General features: G+C 45.5%; 1 protein-coding gene across 1 annotated transcript in view; it reads left to right on the plus strand.

Moving 5' to 3' along the window:
* The first annotated feature begins 4,232 nt into the window (after positions 1–4,232).
* PDE2A (phosphodiesterase 2A) overlaps positions 4,233–22,949 on the plus strand; it is a 148,341-nt gene continuing 129,624 nt past the window's right edge. Inside the window, exon 1 of the mRNA XM_053456609.1 lies at positions 4,233–4,408. Within this exon, the coding sequence (XP_053312584.1) occupies positions 4,295–4,408 (114 nt within the window). The 5' untranslated portion in view covers positions 4,233–4,294. The remainder of the gene's footprint in view (positions 4,409–22,949) is intronic.

Genomic DNA, 22,949 nt, shown 5'->3' on the forward strand with positions numbered 1-22,949 from the left:
ATCCGAGAGTCACATATTCTTTTTGAACCTCAGAAGTCTCTTCTTCTAATCGAAGGATTTTGGAACCTCAGAGGTGTCTCCTTCAAATCTTAAGACTCCATCTAGATTTCTGTTGTCCAAAATTAAAACATTTTAATGGTATTACCCATAAAACGCATGTTTGACCACTTTTTATCCTCTACAACCTTACTTATAGGTATCGCCTTGGCTCACAGAGCCCAACCATTAACGGTCAAAGGAGATAGCTATGAATCTAGGTCATCAAATGAAAAGTTTTGTGTCCTGGGGGGCTGGCAGAGGACACGGAGACAGTATGGAGATCGAATGCCCAAACCTTCCCCGAAAATAGGTCTGTAGTAATGTAGAATGTTGCCTTATTGATGTATTTGTCGGGAACGCTTATCTGTCATGTGACACAAGCAGACACCAATAGGCGATTGCCATAGAACATAAAAACAATCTTCTTCAAAGTTTCAGTTTTGATTTGATGGAACGTTCCGAAGAAAAGAAGACGGTTAACAGATCTGCTTAATGTATAATTAATTAGAATGAATTGCTAAGTCGTTAACGTTCCGGATAAATGTAACATTATTAAACGAGAGTCCGGGCGCAAGTGATTTAAGGTCAGGGGTTTGGAATATTAATGGGGAGAAGCGGCGTAGGAATTCTATAACGTTTGGGATTTGAAGAATGTCTCCCCCCGGGGGGGGAATGGAGGAAAGACGTTCGTTAAAGTGGCCGGATCAGCCGGGCCAGCGGGTTCTGCTGTGGATTCGCTGGTGGCTTTCACTGAGTGGGATCTCAATGAGCTGATCTGTGTTTGCCTCTGCCGGGTAAGGTCAGAATGTATGGCGAACGTGTGAATGAAGTCACAGGACATTCCATGCAGGGCTGCTGGATCGCTGTTATTCGGGATACGGTCGCCAGCATGCGCTCCTTTTAACTTTAAAGGGGCAGCAGCCTTAATTATCCCGTAGGAGATACTTTTTTTTAAAGCGCTGGTGCCAGAGGGTCGAAAAAATGCATCGTTTACCTGCCTGGCGCACAGAGGGTTAAAACATCCGATATTTCACCATATTACAGATTTTAAGGATTTTGCTGTAATTTCTTTGGTTGTTCTCCATTTAGAAGCCCAACCACGTGGAGAGATCCCCCCTTAGCGGACACCCACCCTTCGCTACAAAGCCCCAGTGTATGGAAGCGACATTATTTGACCTGATTGTCTTTAGACAGAATGCGCAGGATTAACACAAACACTTCACTGGCAACAGCGCCACCTCAGGCTGCGAAGTGCACTGCATGCAGGTTGTGCCAAGCTATGCTGTGATTGGCTGCTCTTGATTTTAACATTAAAGGGCAGCTGTCAGATCCCAGACCCCTGCGCCCCATCCTTATTTCTTCTTTTTTCTTCTTCGCTAAAACAACTCCCGAGGTATTTGATGTTGTGCTTTTTGTGAGAACTCCCACCTAATAGTTTGGGGTGACGGCAGAATTCCCATCGCGTTCCCCAGGGGATTGTGGGAAATTTGCATCAAATGCTCTGGCTATGCCTGCGATGTATGTCAACGCTGGAAAATCTAATTCTGAACAAGGGCGAGTAAGGATGATAATAAGGCGAGTGATTGATGGTTTCCAGCGCTGGATCCGGTTTCGGTTTCATCTCAGACGTGACAGTTCCCCTTTAAGGCGACTGCTCATTTATACGACATATAATGGCACCGTGGTGATCTATGTAAGGTCGCTCTCAGGATGTATAACAAGGAATAGAGTCTTTCTCTTTAAGCAGCTGATGTCTCTTGCTGTAACTCTCCGGCTGCTTTGCTACATTGTGTCTTCTCCATTAATTTATGAGAACCCCAACCAGGTCCGTTCCTCTGAGGTCATTGTCCACAACGCGTTGGGTTCCTTCCTTGAGTTTGGTTGAGAATCCTGTGTATCCGTCTTCTTTGATTGGGGATACCCAAGTAAATCATATTTAGTGTCACATTAACCCTTCATTTTCTTAAACTTGGTTAAAGGGGAGATTAGGAGACCCCATAACTGGTCCAGGCAACATGGATCTCTACATCCATTGATGATCTAAAGAATCCATGATTCTTCTCCTGCCTTTAGCCGTCTAATGGATGTCTGAGAATCCTCATTGGTACATGTCGGTCACTTCAGGCCTGGAGTAGCCATCCGGCACACCAGGCAAATGCCCACCGGGCCCCTGGCCGACATCGCTCCATACACACACACGTGATTGGCCGGTTCCGGCCTTAAAGTGCCACGGCTGCCTCATCGGCCCATGTCCGGCCCTGGTTGACTCATATGGGCCAGGTGTGACTTCCTCCTTGTATTTAGCAATTCAAAAGAAACAGCAATTTCTGTGAAAGCAAATGGGAGAAACATTCCATTGGTTGCTATGGCGATTGCTCCACTTTTACCACTCTGCGCCAGGATTGCTTTTTATATATAATCCCGATGGTTCTGCGATGGAATAATTATAATTTTATTTAAATGTACATTCTTTTTGACTGGGATATATAAACACACTTCACATGGCTGCTGACGGGGGATCATTCGTGAGATTTATTGTTTTAGATCTCGGCTGACGTACCGGATCATTACATCGCAGGGAGTGTCGGCACAAGAGAAATACACGGGTTCGTCCAAGAAATATGATTTTATGAGTCGAACAGGGTTTGGCGTTGGTCCAGCCGTCAGGATTACTAATTTGTTGAATCCTGTTATGGCTGAGTCACGGGTCCTGAAAACTTATCAGCAACTTCATCAGGAGCTCCTTCGGCTGCCTTTACTGGGCGGCATAGGGTTAAAAATGAGAAGAAAACCCAAACCGAATGAAAATTTGTGATTATTTTTTGATCATATTTCATATATATTTTAACGTCAGATTACTGGTATATTTACTCAATAAAATCAACTCTTTTACTACAACTCACAGTATGCTCGGCCAACATGCCAAAAGAAATAAGGTTTAGCTCATTAACCCTCGCACAGCTGAGCAAGGGCATGCTTTAAGCCTTACACGATTGAAGAGGGAAAGGCTTTCCGAGCTTAGAGTTGTGAGAGTTGTAGCTTCACAACGGTTGAAATGGCTACTCTGACAATATTATTAACCTCCCTTATGAAAGCTATGTCTGATTGCGATATAAGTGGTATGAAATGAATCAGGTTTGCTTTACTGAGAGGGTGGTAGATAAGTGGAACAGCCTTCCAGTAGAAGTGGTAGAGGGTAATACAGCAAGGGAATTTAAACACGCATGGGATAGACATACGGTTCCTGAAGACCAACGACTGATTAAGGTTTGAGTCTTTACAGCAGGAAACGCTGTAAATGTATTTATTTACACCTTTTTTACCATTTTTTTGGTTTGTCCTTCTCTCTTTTTTTCCACTAAAGCATCACGCAAATTATAACCAATGCAGCGGGAATTTTGGTAATTAAATCAATATAATTTAATATGATATAATATATAATGAATTAACATTCTACTAATTAAAATCTAATATCATTAATTCCAATTCTATATTTGGATTTAAGCGGCAGATGGATGATCGAGCCATAGATTAATAATCAGGGATACGTTGTATGTCGGTTAGTAGAGAAAAGCCTCGCAGCGATGGACGGAGCGGCAGGAGAAAGACAGGCGCAAAATAATGCATGGCCAAGCGGTGCCTTTCATTGGGAGGCTTAGCCTAGGAAGGAGAGGTAGCCTGATGAAGGTGCGGAGAAGCCCACCTACTGCTTCTTGTCACTGCCTCTCTATGCTGATCATTAGTATAGGCACTAGGACCCTGTGACACCCCCCCCCCCAAAGCTCCGCATTCATTCCCCACCGGACTGCTGCATCCTGCACATTTCGCTGGATCGTCTCCTCTTTCGTCCCTCTCTTTCCCGACAGCGACGACGATGTGGATCTTTCGCTCCGCTTGCCCCATCGGTCTTGGGAGCAGGTGTGAAAAAATGACAAACCCTTTCTGGATCAGCCTTGGGGAGAGCGAAAGAGAGAGAGGGAGAGCGAGAGAGAGAGGGAGGGTAGCGGGGAGGGGCAGTGTTTCAAATAGGACATGCCTTTCTTTTTTTTTTCCCCCCCTGTCCCTACCCCTGAAAGCCCTAAGAGGACTACAGATTAATGTGTGTTTATACATGTAGTCAAACCTGAAAGTGCACAGGGTGTGCGTGTGTATGTGTGTGTGCGCATGAAAGCCAGGGTGCGAGGGATAAGTGCGGGAGCATTGCAGACGGCAGGGAGACCGAGCGGATTCGCAGGGTGGAAGCAACATTGGAAGCATGGTCTTGATTTTCCATCATATACTTATCGCAGTTATCCATTTTTTTAGACGGGGGCAGCAAGTATTTCTGAAGACCGAAGATTCGCCGGCACTATGTCCAGAAGCGCTACAGGTAAGGAGACCTAAAATGTCACTTTTCTCCTCGCTTGGTTACGTCGGCGAGCGATCGTTTTTGGGAGCTTGGCGCGGTGCCGACGGTGGCCGTCGGTTTTCCCGAGCTGGGAGAGTTTTTTACGGGTCCTGCCGGGAGCTGGGAAGAAGTCCAGGTGATCCGGAGCGATGTGGGTTCTGGAGTGACAGGTGTCCTTCAGCTCTGGAGAAGTGGACCTTGGGCTTCCGCACTCGGTTACTCGGCTGAATGTCGGTGCTTATGACTTGTTGATGGAAGTCCAGGGGTTAAATAGATTGTGGCAATGTCCTACACTTATCGGGGTGGTCCCTGTAATATGTATAGTGCTGCTGAGTATTTTAATGCCTTTGCATCTCAAGAAGTTCCATCTTTTTTGGCTGATCGTACTGCTCCAAATTACTCTCCGCTTCTGTTGCCCCTGTTAATGATGAATAGGGGGCTTCTACCAACTGGGGGTCCTTCGATTTATGTTAATGCCCAACTGGTTAACGGCAGAGTGGTCCTTGAGCCGACAGAAATGAATATCTACTACTATATGACAGGTGGACCTGTGACGCCAAACTATCTAGAATAACTCGCATGATTGGGGGTCCTGTAATATAGAAATGGCCACGGCGGTGGTCCGAGTGGTACCCCCAATACAGGCTACGGGACCCTCGAGAGCAGCAGGAGTCACATGTTATGGTGGGTCCTGCGGTCTCGAGACCCAAGCGGCAGGTGCATTGTTGGCCGTCCCGTCGTGTTTACGTTGTTTCCCCAAACATTGCTGTCTGCTGCCCCCCTGCCTTCATCATCAGGCCATAAAGTTCACATTAACCCCCTTTGTGCCAGAGGGTTCTCACGACTAAAGCGGACCTGATATCCTCAAACACTTGATCTCAGAAGCGTATTCTTGAGGTTATTAATCACAATGGTTTAAAGTTAACTCTTTGTGAGCTGGTTTGTAAGATATGTCTGGTTTTGGCAGCGTTATGCGTGGGTGAAGTTTGTCGCTGGTGGGTGTCTGGAGTTGTACCCGCTCTACAACATTTTATGGGTGTTAACCCCAGCATGACCGAAATCTCCAAGCCTCGGCTGGTTTTGCATAACTTGGGTAGCGGCCTTTTTATTTTAGGGTCCCCCCTCACCCCCCATTTCTCCGCAGGATGGTCAGTAAGAAGGGGGGCATGCGCTGCTTCCTGAAATTGCCGTTCCAGTTTTGTCCTCTGGAGAATGTCATTTGGAAATACTGTATGAGCTGTTTATAGCCGGCAGCTGAGTGTGAGTGGCTGCTTTCTGTGACGGAACGCGGGCATTCACTCAGCGTTTTGGGCGTCCGTTGCCCTACAGTCTCTATAATAACCCTCAGCTGCTAATTATAAAACTGGAGCCGCCCGATCAGCCTCGGAACGGCTTAAAGTTTTCTGCAGAGGCAGCTGTCAGCGCCGTGCGTGGACCAGCATTAACCCTTACAGAGCCGAGCAGGGAAATGCATTAACCCTTACAGAGCCGAGCAGGGAAATGCATTAACCCTTACAGAGCCGAGCAGGGAAATGCTTCAACTGTTACAGGGCTGACCAGGCAAATGTTTTAACCTTTAAAAGGTTGACCGATGTAATGTCTTAACCCTTAAAGGGCTGAGCAGGGAAATGATTTAACCCTTACAGGGCTGAACAGGGAAATGTTTTAACCTTTAAAAGGTTGACCGATGAAATGCCTTAACCCTTCAAGGGCTGAGCAGGGAAATGCTTAACCTCTTACTGGGCTGAGCAGCAAAACGCTTTAACCCATACCTGCATGAGCGGGGAATGTGTCAACACTCACCAACCTGACCAGAGAAATGCTTTAACCCTTACAAGGATGAGAAACAAAACACTTTAACCTTTTCAACCCTTCCGGGTTGAACAGGCATGTAGTTTAACTCTTTCAAGGCTAAGTGGAACCCTCACAGGGCTACATAGTGGCATGTTTAAGCTGAGCAAGGACATATATTAAGCTTTATTTGGCAGATTCTGCACGCCTTTTAACCCTCACAGGACTAGGCATGGATGCAATTTAACCCCTTCTGATGTGGGCAGCCCGTGTCACTGGGTAACCACTAAAGTGCCTAAAATTCGCTGCTCGGCAGATACTGTTAACCCTCTCAGCGCTGATTGAATTCAGGCACACATCTCCAGACCTAAGCACACACTCACAGGGATGGCCAGGCAACAAGCTGATACTTAATATTACTGTGTAAGTATTTGCTATAGGAATATCAGCTCATTTGGTTGTCAAGCTGTTGTTGGTATTAATAACAAAGCTCCAACGTGTGCCAAAGCATTGTACAACATTCAGACACTACATACGATTAATCTGGTGTCATTCGATAGGAAAATGCTGTTTAACGCTATATTGTATTAGAGTCAGGCCATCTTTATTCTCCCATTAAGGCATTAGAAAATGTATTTCTTATTAGTCACAATGAGAACGGCCTTCATTTTCAGGCATGGGGCTTGCGATGGGTTGGAGCAGCTGGAGAGGAAGGGGTTAAGGAATGTTGAGACAAAATCTTCGTGAAGCCCTGAAAATAATAGAATTTTCAAAAATCCTAAACTATTAGAGGTTTGAGTCGCAGAACGCCACTCGTATATCACATGAAGACGGTCCTAGTGCTGACGGTGTTAACCCTTTGAATATTGGGGCAATGTAACACTCTGCACCCCCCCCCATTGTGCCAGGAGTTAAACCATTGAGCTTTTGATGCCTGTGCCAGCTGTCACCTTAATATTAACCCTTTCTGCTCAGGCAGCACCTGCAAATGAGGATAGTTTCCATTTAAGTGCCGTTAAAGACTCCCAGCCGGACAGGAAAGTTCTTTCATCGTGCGCGATGTCACCGACACTTAAGGCAAGGACACACTTTTCCGCTACGTTGTTACACGACGTGCGCCTGCATTAAAACTAATCACTAGGCAACATGTTTGTACCTGAGAAATGCACGTAGCGTATTTCTCCCTATTTATACAGGACCGTTCTTGGCCAAAGTGTCACATGCCGCGCAGGAACGTTAAAACGCTTGTTTCCATGGTGAATGCTGCATTTAGCACTTTGACCCAGAATTCCATTTTTTTTTTTTTTTTTTTTTACGAATGTGGCCCAAAGTGTCAAAAAGCTTAGTCAGAGTTCAGCTTCGGCTTGCCAGGTGACCGCTGGCACGGGAGGGAAGCCGGGTTTTGTTTGTCAGTCTGCCACATGGCTCCGTCGCCCATTGAAAGGCACTAACAGCTGCCAAATGCCGAGCATCCTCTGCATTCCCCGAGAGTCACAAATCCCGCAGGGTCTGGCTACGGAGGACGGGTGCTGTCCGCGGGGGACTCCGGCGGGTAGAAGGAGGTCACAGCTTGTTTACTCGAGATACCAGGAGAAACCCCAAGAGGGGGCATATAGGCATACCTGGGATCTCTCAGGGTTTGCCCCGGAGTCTCAAGGCTTTTGCGCCAGTCTCGAGGGTAAAGATCATCTACCCTGCTGTGATCATAAATGACTCCCAAATATCCCTCATTGAATGCAGGTGACTCAATTTTGTGTATCTTTAAATGATGACAAGTCGAGGTTTCCATGACGACCGGTATTAAAGAGTAATTTGGGTAGCACATTTGGAGAATCCTCGTGCTGGGCTTTTAAAGGGTTAATATCTGAAAAAATCTCAAGTTCATCTCATTTACAAAGTCCCCAGATATGCAAATAGAAGGGATTAGCCAAAAGCACGGGGAAAACAGGGGCTCTGCAGATACACCCCCCCCCTCAACCACCGAATAGATTGTAAGCTCACACGATCAGGGCCCCCTTCTCCTCCAGTAATAGGTATTACTCTTATTGTCAATTTAAAATTGTCTTAGTTAAATATTTTCACTGTCCTCTATTGCAACAGCGCTACGGAATCTGCTAGCGCTATATAATTAACTATAATGTAATACATGCTCACTCGCCAAAAAAAGTAATGGTAAAGCCCCACCCTGTCATGCCCCTAACCACACCCTACTATGCCCCTAACCACACCCCTTATGCAAAACGGTCCCTCTTTCGCCATTTGTCTATAGCGCCGTAGCAGATGTACTTTGAATTCTAGAACTTTGTACATCCCTGGAATAAAAATAACTATCTTTACTGCAATATACTTTCCCCCATGCCTCCCCAGCACCCAATGGGTTAAGATCTAATTGGATAAAAAGGGTATGTGTATATTCACGACGTTGGCTGAACAAATCCAGGTCCTCAAGAGCCGTGTTTATTATTCTTCCGCTATTCCTCGGACACGGCTGCCAATATTCTGAGCAAAACAATTCCCTTCCATCAGCCAGAACCTGATCTCGAAATATTCGCCGAGCGACCAAAATCATTTCGACCCGTTAAGTGTTAAAAAAATAAATAAATAAAAGTATTGGGGTACGGCCGCAATTTGGCAGCTACCGGGTACACATCAACAATAACAGGGGTCATTTTTATATTATTAAATAATATATAATAATCACCTATATATTGTATACAGCCATTAATAATTGGATGGGTTCCCTGCATACCTGCAAAGTTTTTGTCCCAGAAGGTGAAGGAGGTGAAGCAGCAGATTCTTGGGGTCTGGAGCCGACCCCTTCCTACCCCCACCCTGCTGTTATCGTATATAAGACTCTCAATAGGTGCTTCTGCTCCCTGTATGTTATGGCTGATATACCTGCTTGAATGCAGGTGTCTCAATTAAGTGTGTCTTTAAATAATGACGAGTCAAGTTTTTTTCCACGAGGACTGACATTAAAGGGTTAATACTTCAAGAGTTTCAGGGTCAGCTCATTTATACAGTTCCCGGGTATGATGGTATATATCTGCTACACTGTATATTTCACATATAAGAGGGGTGAATTATAAAGGTGCTGCGGGAGTTAACTGTTACACGAGCTCATCATTTATAGCCGTCAGATACACTGAAGCTGTCAGATACACTTTAATGCGTATGAGAGCTGAGATGGGTTCCTCACTGCGAATGCAGAATCCCCCCCCATATGCTTTTGCCCCTTTTGCCCTCCCCTCCAGCGATCTCCCCTGCAGGGGATATTAAAGGGATTGCATGTTAAATTTAAAGGGACCTCTCAGCCGTCAGATGAGTTGGAGTGATGTCTGGAGTGTCCCTTTAAGCCTCATGCCTGCCATGTACTTGCAATGCCTAAAGACATCACCCCCAAAGCAGTTTAACTCTTTGAAGGAGAAACATTTTTGCACAAAGTTACGCAATAATTGCATTATTATATACACAATTATTACACATACTAAACATTCGACATATATGTGGTGTCATGTGACCGCGTCTGTATAGTAAACCGATGCCCCCCCCCGCTTTAAATTAAAAATGCCATTTCTGCTGGAGAGCGGACAGTATCCCGGTCAGATATATACGTCCGAGGCCCACGTTGTGCGTTGATTAAAGACCGCGGGAAGCTGGTCCGGTTATCACCGATTGTGCATACAGTACATCACTGTATTAGCTCCTGCCACTTCTGCCGGGAGGCAGTTCCGTTTATCTACCAATTTTCTAGAGTGGGTCCCGATGCTTTCAGCTCTATGGGATATTCACATGAGAAAAAGGCTTTATCGTTATTCTTCCTGCATGGGGTAGACGATGCGTCGTACAAGCGACAGGCGCGATGACGGGGTTAGGAAATTTAACAGAAATACAGAAGGTCCCATCTGGAAGCAGATGTCTGATGGATTTGGCAGCCGATGGGTTAAAGGGCTGCGCGAAATGGAAGGAAGTTTCTTGACCCCTGAAGGATGAGGTCCAGAGCGGGTCGAACTTGTGACTTGTTCTCCAAATGGCATTTTAATGTAACCGTATTGTATTATCAGGAAGACTGCTGTTCCTCTAATAATCAGCTGATCTACAATCCCACAGAGACTGACTCCATATTAGCGAGAGACGTGCCGACAGGCATCATTCTTTTCCGGATGATTAATCACAGAGAATATGTTATCCAGAAAAGAACATCTTTTTTTTTTTGTGTGTGTTTACGAAGTGGTAGAAAAACACACTGCGATACGATCTCCAGATATCCGAAATGCCTGCTGGAGCACAATGGGTTAATATTGCGGCAATCAACCACATCCCCCGGCCTTACCCAACATCCAAGACAAAACATCGACTGGGTTTGGATGCTTTCCAGAATAATAAAAACTATTTTTTTTAAAAAAGAACCTTGAAAACATTGGATGCTTTTTCTGCTGCTATGGCAACAGAGCCTCTCAGCCAGTCAATTTTTTTTATTGTGTAACTACAGTCGATATCGATCGGCACCCCGGAATAAAAACAAGCTGTGAACAGGACATTATTTTAAAAAAATAATTAAAGAAGAGGTCATTTGCAGGTTTGAGGAGTGCCATTTACTGATTAAGACATTTAATTTGTTGGCCGCGTTGGTTGCCGGCCGCTCGGTGACTTGGCCGGTTGGTTGCCGGTCCCTCTGATTAATGGCCAGTCCATTTGATAAACGGTGAGCTTCGCTGATCAGTGGTAAATCGAATTGATTATTCCAACCAATTAGCCGTAAGTGCGGGGAATGCTGGTCTGTGTAGCTCAATTGATAAATGCTTCCCACGAGGGATCAGTTTAGCCACATCTGGGACCCTTTTAATAATTAATATTATTGGGCAACCAGATTTTCCACAGTGGTGTCCTCCCTGTAAATAGAAACCGTTTCCTGCCACTGATTGGCTGCTTCAAGCAGCTCGCAGAGACGGGAAGCTGCAGCCCTGAAGCTGCAGCTTCTCTTTAGTTATTTTCGTTAGTTATTATGCATTGTTGTGTATAGAACGCCATTTATTGCTGCTTTGGGACCATGGACGAAACCTTAATGCACATTAAGGATCTAGTGCGTATCGCACAAAAGGCTGGCAGGCCAGAGTGGTGTCTTACGTGGTCGAAAACAGATCTTGGTACCTATAGCTGCCAATCTTCCTGATCTTTGCCCTCCAAGGACTGAATTTGGGTATCGCTCCTGTAATTTGTACATTTTTGCATATGCCTTAATGTTTAATGGTTTTCCGCTGCAACGGTTCTTGGAACACAACGGGAAGTAAAGGGTAAATGATTTGGCTTATAGATACGTGGGACCCAAATAATAAATGTTATGTCACCTGATGTGCCGAGTTATTGTGTGTATATCTCTTTAAGATGTATTCGGTTATAAGGAGCAGGAAGGGAAATGGATTCTGCAGACATTAAATCAGAGCAGAATTTTGATCCATACTTTGATCCATATACAGTATAACTCCTAGACTAAGCACGTGGCTCCTGGAGACGAGACCAAGGACCAGCTGGGACCAAACGGATCTGATCTGCCAGCAAACAAGAACAAGCAGATCTATCGACTCGATTTAAAGGGACAGCATCGGTATATCGTGGGGTTGCTAGCCAGTCTCTCCCTCTCGTAGTCCTGATGACGTATTGGCCTCGGCAATGCTTTAAAAAAAAGAATGTGGCACATCTGGTGGGAATGCCAAAAAATGGCACCGATACTCCGTATTTCCAAAGAACCTACAGGAAGAGATCTGACCGGTGACCGGATGGGAGCGCTCCTACCTCACCCACACGCACACACTCACACACGCTCACACACACACACGCGCTCACACGCTTTCACACGCACACACTCACACACGCTCACACACACACACGCGCGCTCACACGCTTTCACACGCACACACTCACACACGCTCACACGCTTTCCTTCTCACCTTCCATACTTTCCTCTTCTTTCTCTTCTTCGCCTTATAATGTCCCCAGTTGGACGCACGTTGTCGGATGACACACTGACACAAGAAATTGTGTTGTAACTTTATTGTGAAACCTTGTTGCTTATCTGATTTTTTACAAAGAATCACAACAGGAAATCCTGCAAAATAAAAGAATTAATGATAAAGAAAAACCTAATGTGGACGTTACCGCCCCTTAAACGTCATTGCTTCTAACCCCACTGATATTCCCGAGATCTGTTTCCTTTAATAATGAGATCTCCCAGAAGGCCAGAGCCTTAGAGCTAACGTAAGGAAGATTTAGTTTACTGAGAGGGTGGCAGATAAGTGGAAGGGCCTGTCGGCAGAAGTGGTAGGGGGTAATACAGTGAGGGAATAGGCATGGGATAGACATACGGCTCCTGAATCTAAGACGAGACCAACGACTGATTAACGTTTGAGTCGTTACGGCAGGAGAAACGCGCCGGCACAAACCCCGCATGGCTGATTGTTTAATGGAATTTTGTGTGCCAGATGCATAGATAAAGGTTTTAATTAGTTACCAATTAGAGATGTTTTGATAAGCGGCCGGCTCGGCCCCGCGGGGAGCCCCGCTGACAGGTTTTACAGGCTGAGGTCAGGAAGGACTGGAAGAAAATCAGCGAATTTAACAAGGCTCCAACGCACTCTACGTTAAGGACTTCCACGCTGCCACTTACTGCCGAAGTCATCAGCGAGTCGGTCCCTTTAAACCCGTAGCAAACATTCTAGAAGCGGATTGATTTGTGGCTCGTCGTACCTCGTCGTCGCCATAGTATTAATTGCGCTTATCCTGAGACGCCTTAAATATTAACCCTTTATTAGCCAGTCGCAAAGGTTCAATCACAGGATGGTGGCAGACAGATGGTTCTAATAATAACGATCCTTGACTTATCAGGAGGTAAGGAATGAAGTCACCTGTATTCAAGCAGAGATTCCAGCTGCGATTTAGCAGTCAGAATCAGTCATTAAATATAGGAAGGAGTCGGCCTCTTACTGTGTGACCCTGAGAATCTGCCCATTTACCCTGATATTGGGGTAAAAACCTTGCTGTTGAGACTCTCAGTTGGTGATTTTGCTCCCAGTATGTTAAGGCTCATACCCCTGCTTGAATGCAGGTGACTCAATGAAATGTATCTTTAAATAACGACAGGTCAAGGTTTCCATGAGGACTGGTATTTGGGTAGCACGTTTGGTGAGACGCTACATCAAACCTTCACAATGGGCTATTAAAGGGTTAATATTTCTGGAGTCCTCATTTACACAGGTATGCTGGTCCAGAATGGGTTAAACTCTCTTTGTAAAGCGGAGAGTTGGGAAATGCGTGCCTTTGACGTTTTCTTCCGTCTCCGTAGACGAGGGTCTCACAAAGACCCCTCGGCCCTCTCGCCGGGCTCTGCCTATAGTGCGAGGCTCAGATAAGAGAAAAGCTTCCGTCCGCTCCTTATTCCCTCTACGGGAAGACAGCGAGTCGCGGGAGGCTGGATGCACCCACCGTGCGCTTACTTATTAGCATTTGCTGAATCCTCAAAATATTTATATGTGTGTTATCAGCAGAATTACAAATAACGGCTAAAATAACCCGAAAACACAGCGGGCGTCCTTCACCTGAATCAATGTTTCCACCAGTCACACGAATGGCCGTCTTCGTTGAGCCGCACCGTAATATGATGTCAGATCCATTACGTGATGAATGACTTCACATTCTGATATAATGATATCCAAGCATCACAACCGGTGCTTTTTCCCCTGCTTGAATACAGGTGACTTCTTAACTTCACCTGCCGGTAAGTCATGGTTGTCATAAGGACGACTAAAAGAACCATTTGGTTGCCACCATAAGTGAATGGCTACCATAGAATGTATGGGTTAATACTAGAATAACCTCGGCACTCTCATTAGGTTCTTGCAGGCAAGACTGTTGCTAACAGCTCTGGCACTGACGGGGTTAAAAGTGCGCGAACGGGCTTTTTCCATCGAGGTCATTAGGATTCTATCTCGGAATGCTGGCAACTGGGGACAACTTGCTTTTGCTCAGCCTCTCCAGCAGTCAGAGGGTTAACCCTAGGTCCCTGCGCTGTGGCATTAAGGAGTTAAAAGTGAGACGTCTTCTGATCCAGATCTGATTCATGGTTCCTGCGACACGTAGGAGGCAGGTGTGACTTTCAGCGGATCTCCAGGCACATGATGCAAATATATATATATTTTAAACGTGTTTCATTCTTTTTCTGCGTGTTTTGTAAAGGCGGTGGAAGATTTAACCATTTCCTAGCCGAGTCCCAAAGCTTCGGACTCATCAGCCCAACCCAAAAGTGTTGCAGCTGTTTTTTCACTGCAGTCTCTGGTATCAAAACTAAAAACATAGAATCGGCCCCATTCGGCCCCCGTCTAGTTGTTGTAAAGACTCAAACTGGTCTCGTCTTAGATTCAGGAGCCATATGCCTATCCCATGCCTGTTCCCTCACTGTATTACCCTCTACCACTTCTGCTGGGAAGCTGTTGCACGTATCTACTACCCTCTCAGAAATGAGACAGACGTATCACAGAGCCTGGTGAAAGATTGAAAGCGTCACTTGCTTGGTTCTTTGGGGTTTTTTGGTATTCTCGGCACAGAGTTTGTTTTATTAATGATTGAAGATGATTAGATGATGATGTATATTAATATGGCTGCTTGAATATATAATATTTATATTGAATATAAATGAATTGATCATTAACAATAATTGGATGTACTACATGTGTTTGATTATTAATTGTGATTATTATCTATATACTTTAATAAAAAAAAATATTATTATTATTATTTATAATCTTTATTCTCTATTTATTAGTATTTTCCTTTTTGTATGTTTTGAATGTAATGATGTTGAACAAATGGATTAGACTCGTCTAGGGGGGAAAAATGTCACCCGGCAGCTTCTTTAAATGTATCCGAAACACAGACATACCCCGCGGCCTCATCGCCCAGTCCGGGATCGGCCCCCCGTTGCGTCATCTTCTGCGTTGTGTTAGAAACAGGTTTAACCAGGTGCTCCCTCCGAAACGTGACCCCCCCCAACAACAGCGGGAGAACTTCCGCTCCTGAGACCCCCCCGTATAACCCTTTAAATATTAACCCTTTAATAGCCCGGCATAATGATTCTAGAAGCTTGCTAGCAGTGGCAAATGGGGCAAAAATTCTCCAGGTGACAGAATTCCCCGATAGAATCCTGAAGGTCTCAACGCAAAAGGAACTTGCTCGTCATTCATGCCCCTTTAACGCCATCGTTCTCCAAATATTAACCCTTTAATTGCCCGCCATGATGATTCTATCACAGTGACTTGCCAATGGTGGCAACCGCATAGCCACTAAAAAATGGCAGTGGAGATATTCTGAGCAGCCACCTCTATTCAAGCAGCTGTGAGAAAAACACCGATTGGTATTCTCAGATATGATGAAATCAGACTGCGCGACGCGAGCCATTTGCCCGTTCGCCCGGATTGGGGTAAAAATCCCGAGACTCGGGGCAAACCCTAACAGTTTCCTTCTATAGTTTCATTGGTCGTCTTCGTTGCAGATATAGGGGGGATATAACGCCTCTGCAGACATATCGCCTTTCAGAAGCCCACGCTTACAGGGGTCAGAGCAAGGGTTAAACGGGCATCAATGGAACCCATTTAGTCGAAGTGGAATTGATTAACTATAATCCCCTCCCTCGTGTTAAATCATTCATATGCTAAAGTGCTCTTAATATCTGGGGTCAAAGGTCAGTGGCCCACGCGATGATGATGACGAGGATGAGGACTCTTCTTTAAAAACCTCCATTATGTCCACAGATGTGAAAGTCGATATCCCGCAGAGTCCATGCTTCGTATTTTTTATATAATAAATATATTTATCCTGCGCATAGCCGCACTTCCTCCAGTCATTTATCTTTTCCTAAAATACTACTCTTTACAGAATACAGCCTCCCAGCAGAGGTGGTAGAGGGTAATACAGCAAGGTAGTTTAAACATGCATGGGATAGACATACAGCTCCTGAATCTAAGACGAGACCAATGACTGATTAAGGTCTGAGTCCTTACAGCAGAAGAAACGGGCGACTAGACGGGGGGCCGGACGGGTCGGACCCCAGAAACGTTGCCGGCTGTGCATTGAATTCGGGAGAAACGCTCGTATTAACAGCCGCCGCCGGAGCAGCTTAGAGCCAGAAATTGTCATTTCCATGGTGTTTGCCGAGCGCAGAGTAGAAGGGAAACGTTGGATTTCAGCTCGACGTATATTTAAGTGAAATAACAGCAATTGTTCTGCCGGCTCGGCGGGTGGAATCCAGACGCCGGCACAGAATATATTATGCGTTTCGCGTTTCAGCAGAGTAATAGAGGGACAGTATGGCAGCTCAATGCTTTTTTTTTTATCGTTGTTTTTATACATTGAAAACGTTGGAGGTTCAGAACTATAGTAGCTGAATTCTATAGCAGGGGCGGCAAGCAGCTAGCTATCCGGAACAATAACAACTCTCATGATGCTCAGCAAGCATCCTAAAAGAAATGGAGTGGGTCTGAAGCTAGAGGGAACCCTTTTTAGAATAAGAGTCCTCGATTCGGAAACTGGAAATAATACAGATATACCGTACTTATAGATCATCAGCATCCCTCACGGGGTGAGCCTCTACCACTTCTGCTGGGAGGCAGTTCCACTTACCTAAAGTAAGTAAACCTGGGTGAGACAATTATGTCAATTCTCAATAACGTGTATAATCTGTGTGTTATATAAATAATAATAATAATGAGTGATTATATATCATATATATTATAATATATATAATATTATTATTTATTCTCTGTATAGAGTGGTCCGGCAGTTCTCAGTGTCTGCCAGTAGGGTGCGCTGCTGAGTCTATGTGCCTAGAGCCTTGTCGAGCACGTGGTTCCATTTTTAAATGTCTTTAGAACATAAGGATTTCAATTACTGAAATATCGAACTTTTATTACAGAGGGGATCACAGAAAGTGCATTTCCAGTGGCTGTAAATCTGTTTATTATTGCACTGAGGTTTTAACATGATGTGGGGGAAAAAAAACCCTGCAAATTAATCAGCAAATAAATTTATATATATTTGTTATTTACCAGAAAATAACGTATGGTCTCCAGAGCACAGTTAGAGCCATAATGCCATTTTTGTTGGTTTTTTTTGTTAGTTTACTGGGAGGGTGGTAGGTAAGTGGAACAGCTTCACAGCTGAAGTGGTAGAGTTTAATACAATAAGAAAATTTGTGAGTTCCAGGTTGCTTCCCTCGGGTTACAGCGAGTATGGACTGCGACACCTTTTGTTCTCCATGGAAAGGTCCGGGTAAGCGTGGGAGGTCCAGCTATTGTTGGGTTAATGCTCCTAAGGTGAGGCACAGAGGATAAGAGTCCTTCGCCCCATGCCGCGCTTCATGTGTGCTGGTGGTTGGAGCGGAGAGCTTCCTCTTGATGTTTCTCCTGTGCTGTTGGGAGTCACTCTGGCATTGAGTCATCCGCTTATCGGTTCCGGTGGCGGAGCGGAGAGAGGTTTGTCCAACGGATACGAACCAAATTCTCTCCCGGTATTAAAGCAGATTTGCGCAGGTAGAGAATATTGTCGGCAGACACGAGCTCTCCAGACCACGATGAGCTGTAGCTGGAATGCTATCTGAGTTGGCAGGAGCGTGATAGATGGACGTTCTCCACCTGGGCAGATCGGTTGAGCTACCGACACTCCTAGCTGTTACGGTGATCTATCTGTTCTCCGACGGTGAGATCCCGACTCGCCTGGATTCACGGAGAAGCTGTCGGGGCACCTGGGTTCCAGGGAGAGCCGTCTTCCGGGTGACGGGTGACGAGCGACCACCCTGGGAGAGGGTCTGAGCGATTTTTGGGGCTCTTGGCACGTTGTCTGTGCGCCAGGCTAAATAACGAAAAGACCGAGCTGGCGGCTCTACGGCAAGCTGTCAGCCGCCGTGAGGATGATATCTGCCCGTCCCAGCAGAGGTGACATCAGTCTAGTAGCCGAAGCCACAGGTTGGCTGAATGCCCAAACTAAGGTGACACGTGACCTTTCCACCTGAGCAGAGGTAACATGGGGTCTGTACCACCGGGCTGCGTTCCTGGTACCGGTGCCATGCAATCATAGACGTTTGATGGCAGTTAAGGACCCTTTGACCCGTCTAGTCGGCCCGTTATTTCAAAGACTCAAACCTTAATCGTTCCTCAGTAAGCCCTTGGTCGCCTCTCTCTTCATCCCCTCCCCAAAGCCGTCCGTATTGAGCTCTAATAGTTTTATCCTGCAAACCATTCACCATTTAGTGAATTCACCTCCTCTGAACTCTCCCCAGAATACCCGGCCTGGAGATGGGGCTCTCCTGAACTGCCCCCACTACTCTACAAATGGCTGTGTATCTTTCCCTTCATTCCGTTGCTTTCCCGGTAAAGTAATATTTCCGTCCCTTGCCCCGGAGCCCATCATGGCCATCAACCGACTGGCATACCGGGCCATAGAGAACAACAAATAAATATTATTTACCAACACCTTGTAGAAGGGGTTAATACGCCTCCCGGCAGAAGTGGTAGAGGGTAACACAGTGAGGGGATTAAACATGCATGGGATAGGCATATAAGATGAGACCAACGACTGATGAAGGTTTGAGTCTTTACAGAAACGGGCGACTAGACGGGGGCCGGATGGGGCCGATCTGCCCCTGGTTCTGTGCTTCTATTGGTCACCTTGCCTCTTGTTTGGTGTCACGGATCTTCCTGCCAGGGATCTTCCCTTTGATTTGTTTACGCTGCGGACGCTTTGAGCCGCGTTTCTAAACCTCGCATTGTCCTCCGGCCGTCTTTTTTTTTCTCTCTTCCTTCCATTCTGCTCCGGGCTGTGCTGACAATGTCAGGTCACGCGTGTCACGTCCGCTGCGGAAACAGAACCAACGGGAAAACAATAAAAGAGCCACTTCAAAAAGAGCCCGGCGTCCACCCAAACGCAGGAGCCCAGCTGTAATAACGTGGCGGGGCTACGTCTACTAAACGCGCCGTCTGACGCATTGTGTCAGGGCTCGCTTTCAAATAATAATAATAAATCATTCGGCCCCCATCTGGTCGCTCAGACCTTAATCAGTCGTTGGTCTCGTCTTAGATTCAGGAGCCGTATGCCTATCCCATGCATGTCTAATCCCCTCACTGTATTACCCTCTACCACTTCTGCAGGGAGGCTGTTCCACTCATCTACCACCCTCTCAGTAAGCTGTATATAAAGTTTCCTGCACATGCGTAGCTTTGTCCGCATCCAGCGTCACCTGGCCTGACTCCTCGGCGTTGCTCGCTGCATACAGAACAGCGGATTTTTACAAATGGACTTTAATAAGACGTCTTCTAGTTTCGAGTGCCAATAAAGAAGCGAAAATGAGTCCCGCGCCACGTGGCGAAAACCTCTTCGGAAACTCAGAGCATTACTCAAAACCTTTTGCATATTAAATGTGACCCTGACTTTCTGAAATAGCCTCTGTTTAACCCCAAAATGAATAAAGTGAATTCAGACCCCCCCTGAAAAATGTGTAAAGGATACGGCTAGCAACCTGCAGACTAAATATTCTTCTTTTACTATTATACTATTATTATTTTTAGTATTATTATTATTTTGAGAGTATTTTATTATATATTTAGATTAATATTATATTATTATTTTTATTATTATTAATAATTGTATTATTATATTTAGATTATTTTATAATACATTTGAATTATTATTATTATTATTATTATTATTATTTGATATTTAGAGTATATTATAATATTGTTATTTTTTATTATTAGTAATAATTATTATTATTATTACATTTGGATTATTATTATTATTATATATTTATTATATTTTATTTATATGGCGCCAACAATGTCCGCAGCGCTTCTTACAGTCCATACATTCAAAGGGTCTGACAGAACTAGAACGGACCGACTAAGACGAACCGATACATTAGGGAGAGGGGGCTTGGCTCACAGGCTTACACTCTAAAAGCCTCGCGATCTTCCCGGCAGCTGGATTAGTAGCAGTTTTGTTGTGTAAGTCTGGATACAGCTGGGAAGACGTCTACGGAAAACAAAGTATTATTACCCCGGGCATACAGAAACAGAATTCTACAGTCTTAGTTTCATGAGCCGTATGTCTATCCCACTGTATTAGCCTCTACCACTTCTGCTGGGAGGCTGCTCCGTTTACCTACCACGCTTTCAGCAGATAGTTCCTATCTGCCATCAAATTCCATGTTTCTATATAGCGATGGGCAGTTGCGTGTGCGGGGCAGATGTCGCCGGAAAGGCTTTTATGCTCATAACAGCGCGTTCTGAGCTCATCAATCCCATTAAAGTGATAAAAATGGAACTCAGAGGCAGTAAAATCCCAGAGGAGGTGGTAAAGTGACTCCCGAGCCCCGCCGTTTACCCGGCTGCCTCCGCACGCGCTGCAGATTTACGAGGGTTAACCTCAAACACCCAGGTGGGCAGAACGAGGCCGCCTCAGATAAACGCGAAGATAAACGCGTGAAACGGTAAAAGCGGAATCGAGGATTCCAAACACGCGAGTAAATGTTCCGTGACATCGGCCGCCAGAAATCATCAAATTCAGGGATTTCAAGAAAAAAAAAAGGATATTTCCAGCGGGGTTTAGTGGAGTGGGTGACACTTAACCCCTTAACTCCCAGAGAGGGTGTAAAAACATACATTTTGATGGCAGACAATGGCTAATCCGTATGATACCTCAAAGCTGTCCTCAATTTGCCAGGGCAGTCCTGGCGTCAGCTTCTCTTATGTCCCCGCTGTTATCGCCACTATGGGGTAATCAATGTGTCGGCAGAACCGAGCATCATGGGAGTTGTAGTTTCACAGCGGGGGGAACCAGCTGGCTGTTTGTAAATTTAGTGAATTAGCCAGATTAAAACCTGGGGTTTAGTGAATATACCCCCTTACAGACAGCGAGCAGTAGAATTTGAAGGACGTGACTGAATCACACATTGTACTTAAACATGGCAGACCATTTACAGAGAGGGTGGTAGATTAGTGGAACAGCCTCCCAGCAGAAGTGGTAGAGGGTAATACTGCAAGGGGATGTAAACATGCATTGGATTGGCATACGGCTCCTGAATCTAAGACGAGACCAACGACTGATTAAGGTTTGAGTCTTTACAGCAGGAGGAACGGGCGACTAGACGGGGGCCGGATGGGGCCGATCTGCCCCCGGTTCTGTGTTTGATTAGGGATCGGATGGGATCTCATTATTTTTTCCGTGTAGGAAGTGCTTAGGTGGAGTAAGTAGAGAGTAAGCTGATAATCTGTGACAGGGACAGGAGTATACCTGCGGCTCAGCGGCCTCATCCTCGGTTATCCTGCGCTTTGTGCATCGGGGGGGGGGGGGTCTGGCAGATCACAGATTGCCGGCTCACATCTGGACGCTCGATGCCTTCAGCTTTAGGGACGGCGTCTCTACAATCCGTGTCCCGGAATCAGAGAAGACTCATTTATTCACCAACCCCAGATTCTGCAGTCTGCGGGGAGAGCCTGGCCCCCAGAGCTTACAATCTAAACAATTTAACGGGGGGGGGGGGCAGTATCACTGCTGCTTTGCCTCTTCTATTAGCCCTTCCAAAGAGGGTGTCTGTAACGCTAAAAGCCCTGTGCAGCTACACAGTCCAAAACCAGGGGGTCCCTTCCCCATCTCTACGCCTTGATGATGGTGAGGACATGAAATGGTTAACATGTATGTTGAAGCTAGCGTGTGCATAACATATAGACACGTGTTGTCAATTTTGTCCCATTGACTCTTTTACAGCCCTGTTAATAATAATTACAGAATGAATTGACAGGGTCCTTATCAGTGAGTCATGGGACCCCCATTCTCTCCAGGGGCCGCACCGGCCCCCACCGCTTCCCCTACACAGAGACAATATGGAATATGCTAAAACGCAATAAAACCTTTATTTCCCTCTCATCCGCGGCGCGAGTCACTTCAGCCAATCCCTGCCTCTCCATTAGACGGCTGCGCTGATCGGCCCCATCCGGCCCCGTCTAGTCGCCCGTGTCTCCTACTGTAAAGACTCAAACCTTAATCGGTCGTTGGTCTCGTCTTAGATTCAGGAGCCGTATGTCTATCCCACGCATGTTTGCATCCCCTCGCTGTATTACCCTCTACCACTTCTGCTGGGAGGCTGTGCCATTATCTACCACCCTCTCAGTAATGTAACATCCATCAAGTCTCTGAATGCAGATTGTTGTCGCTGTGAAACGTTGCATGGAAAAGGCGCCTGCGTATAATCAGAGACCGATGTCCCGAAATAGGGGAAAAAAACATTCTAACTTCCATTTTACAGCAATTCACCAAAAATAACTAAATAACCTAAAATCAGATGAAGGAAGGAGAGTAAAGAATGTTTCGTTTATGATCAGGAGCGCGCACGTTGTGTTCTGGATACATTGTTATCCGGATTTTACCGCAGACGATCATTAACGTGTTTTTCGACAAAAACTCCTTTGCTTTATCTGTTTTTCTGGCATTTTTTTCCTTTTAATAACGATGACATCATCATTACTGTTTATAGACAAAAAAACAATAAAATATCACCGGAGGAATCGGCAAATCACCGGCAATTCAGCCCAATATATTCTAGAAAATAGTCTCAGAAAATCACAGGGATAGAGAGTTCACGCGAGGCCTCAGCGGTCTGGTTATCGTTATAATTATTATTTCTGGCTTTAAATAC

Source organism: Spea bombifrons, chromosome 2 (assembly GCF_027358695.1).
Source record: "Spea bombifrons isolate aSpeBom1 chromosome 2, aSpeBom1.2.pri, whole genome shotgun sequence".
Classification (NCBI taxonomy): Eukaryota; Metazoa; Chordata; class Amphibia; order Anura; family Pelobatidae; genus Spea; species Spea bombifrons.